Source organism: Oncorhynchus nerka, linkage group LG4, assembly GCF_034236695.1.
Source record: "Oncorhynchus nerka isolate Pitt River linkage group LG4, Oner_Uvic_2.0, whole genome shotgun sequence".
In the NCBI taxonomy this organism is placed as follows: Eukaryota; Metazoa; Chordata; class Actinopteri; order Salmoniformes; family Salmonidae; genus Oncorhynchus; species Oncorhynchus nerka.
The window spans coordinates 6,063,949-6,069,370 of NC_088399.1; the positions used below are offsets into that span (position 1 = coordinate 6,063,949).

The 5,422-nt window shown below is 45.3% G+C and overlaps 1 protein-coding gene across 3 annotated transcripts in view; it reads right to left on the reverse strand.

Moving 5' to 3' along the window:
* Positions 1-1,123: 1,123 nt before the first annotated feature.
* Positions 1,124-5,422, reverse strand: part of LOC115123076 (cingulin-like protein 1) — a 104,906-nt gene continuing 100,607 nt past the window's right edge. For all 3 annotated transcript variants that reach the window (XM_065017176.1, XM_065017178.1, XM_065017177.1), the window contains one exon: positions 1,124-4,831. In XM_065017176.1, coding sequence (XP_064873248.1) covers positions 4,708-4,831 — 124 coding nt within the window. In that variant the 3' untranslated portion in view covers positions 1,124-4,707. The remainder of the gene's footprint in view (positions 4,832-5,422) is intronic.

Below are 5,422 nucleotides of genomic sequence, written 5' to 3' on the forward strand. Positions count from 1 at the left end.
CTATGGGTGAAATAAACGGGGAAATAAGGTTTGAGGTTAACACCAGAATCAGTCAGTTAAACATGACCTTTATGGATCAAAATGAGTCCGTTGCTAAAGAGTTGTCAGAAATGGAACTACAACAGCCAAGTGTTAGGAGTTCTCGAGCTTCGAGCACTACAACAGCCAAGTGTTAGGAGTTCTCGAGCTTCGAGCGCTACAACAGCCAAGTGTTAGGAGTTCTCGAGCTTCGAGCGCTACAACAGCCAAGTGTTAGGCGTTCTCGAGCTTCGAGAACTACAACAGCCAAGTGTTAGGAGTTCTCGAGCTTCGAGCGCTACAACAGCCAAGTGTTAGGAGTTCTCGAGCTTCGAGAACTACAACAGCCAAGTGTTAGGAGTTCTCGAGCTTCGAGAACTACAACAGCCAAGTGTTAGGAGTTCTCGAGCTTCGAGAACTACAACAGCCAAGTGTTAGGAGTTCTCGAGCTTCGAGAACTACAACAGCCAAGTGTTAGGAGTTCTCGAGCTTGAGAACTACAACAGCCAAGTGTTAGGAGTTCTCGAGCTTCGAGCGTGTTAGGAGTTCTCGACAACAGCCAAGTGTTAGGAGTTCTCGAGCTTCGAGAACTACAACAGCCAAGTGTTAGGAGTTCTCGAGCTTCGAGAGCTACAACAGCCAAGTGTTAGGAGTTCTCGAGCTTCGAGAACTACAACAGCCAAGTGTTAGGAGTTCTCGAGCTTCGAGCGCTCGCTTCGTTGGCGACGTTAAAGGCAACCTGACGTGTAGTTTCATTTTTTTTTTTTTTACATGTTAGCACATCGGTAGCTTTTCACTTGTTTTGAGTACATAAATGCTTCAAAATTCACAAAAAAAAAGTGATGTTAGCTGACAAAGATTATCTCGTAGAACAAAACGTATAAAATCGCCTAAGTCTGTGTTTACCACATGCCTTATTTTGACCATTTAATATCCCAAACCAACAAACAACCAACAACAACAACAACAACAAACATTAATTTGTCAAACAAGCCAAGGTGGAGTTAGCCTCCTTTAGCGCCCTCAAAAAGACGCCATTACTATTGCTCTCTATCGTTTTAATATATAGGCCTATAGTAGATTATAGAAAAAAACAGGGCCTCAATAACACTGCGTCCCTTTATTTGGTTTTGCCAGCGAAGAAGAAAGGAGAAAAGGAACATTTTGCCAACCGAAATACTGTACGTTTCCCCTGACAGTGACCCAATAGAGTGGAGCTCTATATAACCAGAAAAACACCCAGAAAACATCTTATTATCACAATATAAAATCCCATCACAATACACACAAGATCCTCACCCCTACATGCTCAGTGAGGGAGGAGCCTGAGTACACAGTGTCTGTTAGTGATTCCACCTCAGTGAGGGAGGAGCCTGAGTACACAGTGTCTGTTAGTGATTCCACCTCGGTGAGGGAGGAGCCTGAGTACACAGTGTCTGTTAGTGATTCCACCTCGGTGAGGGAGGAGCCTGAGTACACAGTGTCTATTAGTGATTCCACCTCGGTGAGGGAGGAGCCTGAGTACACAGTGTCTGTTAGTGATTCCACCTCGGTGAGGGAGGAGCCTGAGTACACAGTGTCTATTAGTGATTCCACCTCAGTGAGGGAGGAGCCTGAGTACACAGTGTCTGTTAGTGATTCCACCTCGGTGAGGGAGGAGCCTGAGTACACAGTGTCTGTTAGTGATTCCACCTCGGTGAGGGAGGAGCCTGAGTACACAGTGTCTGTTAGTGATTCCACCTCGGTGAGGGAGGAGCCTGAGTACACAGTGTCTATTAGTGATTCCACCTCGGTGAGGGAGGAGCCTGAGTACACAGTGTCTATTAGTGATTCCACCTCAGTGAGGGAGGAGCCTGAGTACACAGTGTCTATTAGTGATTCCACCTCAGTGAGGGAGGAGCCTGAGTACACAGTGTCTGTTAGTGATTCCACCTCGGTGAGGGAGGAGCCTGAGTACACAGTGTCTGTTAGTGATTCCACCTCGGTGAGGGAGGAGCCTGAGTACACAGTGTCTGTTAGTGATTCCACCTCGGTGAGGGAGGAGCCTGAGTACACAGTGACTGTTAGTGATTCCACCTCAGTGAGGGAGGAGCCTGAGTACACAGTGTCTGTTAGTGATTCCACCTCAGTGAGGGAGGAGCCTGAGTACACAGTGTCTATTAGTGATTCCACCTGTCTGTCCTGTCTAATGCCTGATTAACATAGGTTTATGCCAGTAGAGTACACAGTCGCCAGTCTCCATGTTCTATCATGTAAACAGCAGGACAGCAAGTCATTCAGATCCATCAGGTAAGATGCATATCCAGAAGCTTCCCACAACGCAGACAGAATAGATTCCCTTTTAGATTCCTCAACGCGAGAATAACATGGTCTCTTTCCTCTTCTGTGAAATGTTTGTCTTGGGTCCTCACTCACTCCCAGGTTTTGCTCACCCAGGTTCTGCTCGCCCAGGTTCTGCTCGCCCAGGTTCTGCTCACCCAGGTTCTGCTCACCCAGGTTCTGTTCACCCAGGTTCTGTTCACCCAGGTTCTGCTCACCCAGGGTCTGCTCACCCAGGTTCTGTTCACCCAGGTTCTGCTCACCCAGGGTCTGCTCACCCAGGTTCTGCTCACCCAGGTTCTGCTCACCCAGGGTCTGCTCACCCAGGGTCTGCTCACCCAGGTTCTGCTCACCCAGGGTCTGCTCACCCAGGTTCTGCTCACCCAGGGTCGCTCAGGGTTGAAGTAACAAGTGTTGTAAACAGTGCAGTATACTGTTAAATGGTCCCACCGGCTTCACTCATTCAGGCTGTCTGTCCTTCAAGCATAAAGGAAGACACTTCTGCATTCTGCTCAATGGGTGTAAAAATAAAGATTTTTATATATATATATATTAATAAAATACAGCTCCCTTTTCCCCATAGTCTACAGTGCAGCACAGTAATACCCAATACCACGTAGATATAAGATAAGTGGAAATTAATGTATAATGCTTCTAACAAACTATTAAACTATATTTTGCAACAGATTTGCTTTGGTAATTTGCAGAGAATATTGCCCAAATCCCTCTAACATTACATAATCCCCAAATCCCTCTAACATTACATAATCCCCAAATCCCTCTAACATTACATAATCCCCAAATCCCTCTAACATTACATAATCCCCAAATCCCTCTAACATTACATAATCCCCAAATCCCTCTAACATTACATAATCCCCAAATCCCTCTAACATTACATAATCCCCAAATCCCTCTAACATGACATAATCCCCAAATCCCTCTAACATTACATAATCCCCAAATCCTATGTCTATTTTTATTGTTAGTCATATTTGACACAATTGATTTAATAAAATGTTTTTTATTTTCCAATTGATTAGCTCTGTTAAAAGGCACTAGTAAGTGAATCAGGAAAGATACAAGCCCATAGGATTTTAACTTACTTACATTTAAAAAATATATATTGTCCAGGAGTTTACCAAATAAACTCCCTTATGGCAGGGTTTCACAAACTCTGACCTCGGGACCAGAACGGGGGTCCGAATACACAGCTGATTTAAAGCTTAGATCATTTAAACCAGCTGTGTAGTGTAAAAAAACGAAATGTACACCCCTTTTATGGTCCAGAGGACCGAGTTTGGGAAACGCAGCCTGATGGAACACAATAAGTAAAGACACACTGGTTTACATTTTCAATTACCTGCAGATTTAATAAAAAATTTAAAAAATAAATGTTTTATCAGATGCTACAGTAATTTTTTGAACCTTTGGCTGAACCTGAAAATCAAACACGCGGGTGCTGATTTGATTGGCTGAACCTGAAAATCAAACACGCGGGTGCTGATTTGATTGGCTGAACCTGAAAATCAAACACGCGGGTGCTGATTTGATTGGCTGAACCTGAAAATCAAACACGCGGGTGCTGATTTGATTGGCTGAACCTGAAAATCAAACACGCGGGTGCTGATTTGATTGGCTGAACCTGAAAATCAAACACGCGGGTGCTGATTTGATTGGCTGAACCTGAAAATCAAACACGCGGGTGCTGATTTGATTGGCTGAACCTGAAAATCAAACACGCGGGTGCTGATTTGATTGGCTGAACCTGAAAATCAAACACGCGGGAGCGGATTTGATTGGCTGAACCTGAAAATCAAACACGCGGGTGCTGATTTGATTGGCTGAACCTGAAAATCAAACACGCGGATGCTGATTTGATTGGCTGAACCTGAAAATCAAACACGCGGGTGCTGATTTGATTGGCTGAACCTGAAAATCAAACACGCGGGTGCTGATTTGATTGGCTGAACCTGAAAATCAAACACGCGGGTGCTGATTTGATTGGCTGAACCTGAAAATCAAACACGCGGGTGCTGATTTGATTGGCTGACAGGATGCTGTTGTATCTTCCCTGTACGTCCTGTATTGGTGGTATGAATGGTACCTTTATCAATAATGGCCTAGATTCAATCCCATCTCATTTTGTCCCATTCATGCACGTTTTAAAGGCAATGTTCCCACCATTCGCTGAGACCCACATTCACGTTGAATGCTGCATACGCCGGATCAATGGGAAATGAGCTATAAATGTCAATCGCGCAATGGCATGGAACTTCTGCAGGCCGGATTGAATCTAGGACAAAGGCGTTATGAGTAAGGCTAGTATGGCTGGTGCTATGCTGCAATTACTGTCCCAGGAAGGGTGTCTCAGGCCTTGGAGGCCGTGGGTACTGGCGGGGTCTGGTCCTCCTCATGGTCCTCCTCATCCACACTAAGGTCCAGACGTAGATCTTCCAGAGTCTGTCTTATCGCCATGGTGGACTCCTTACGTCTACAAGGCAAAGGAGAGTGTTACTTTGTGTCCCACACTTCTAACAGTATATCACTCAACGGTATATCACTGTCTCTCTCTCTCTCTTTTACCCACTCTCTCTCTCTCTCTCTTGCGATTACTCTCTCTCTTTTGCCCTCTCTCTCTCTTGCGCTCTCTCTCTCTCTCTTTTGCCCTCTTTCTCTCTCTCTCTTGCGATTACTCTCTCTCTTGTGCTCTCTCTCTCTCTTGTGCTCACTCTCTCTCTCTCTTGTGCTCGCTCTCTCTTTCTCTTGTGCTCGCTCTCTCTCTCTCTCTCTCTCTTGCGCTCGCTCACACTCTCGCTCACTCGCTGTCTCTGTCTCTCGATTTATTCATCCTGATTTGACCCGTAGCCCCTAATCCATAAACAGACCTGTAGTTCTGAAAGGATGTGTGTAGAATTATGCTTCGGCTTGCCTTCTGATAGGCTAGTTGGTGGCACCTCTCTGATTTAGAGGTGTTGGCTTAAATGTGGAAGACACATTTCAGTTGAATACATAGAGCTGGAGAGCTGACTAGGTATCCCTCCATTCCAGTTGAATACATAGAGCTGGAGAGCTGACTAGGTAT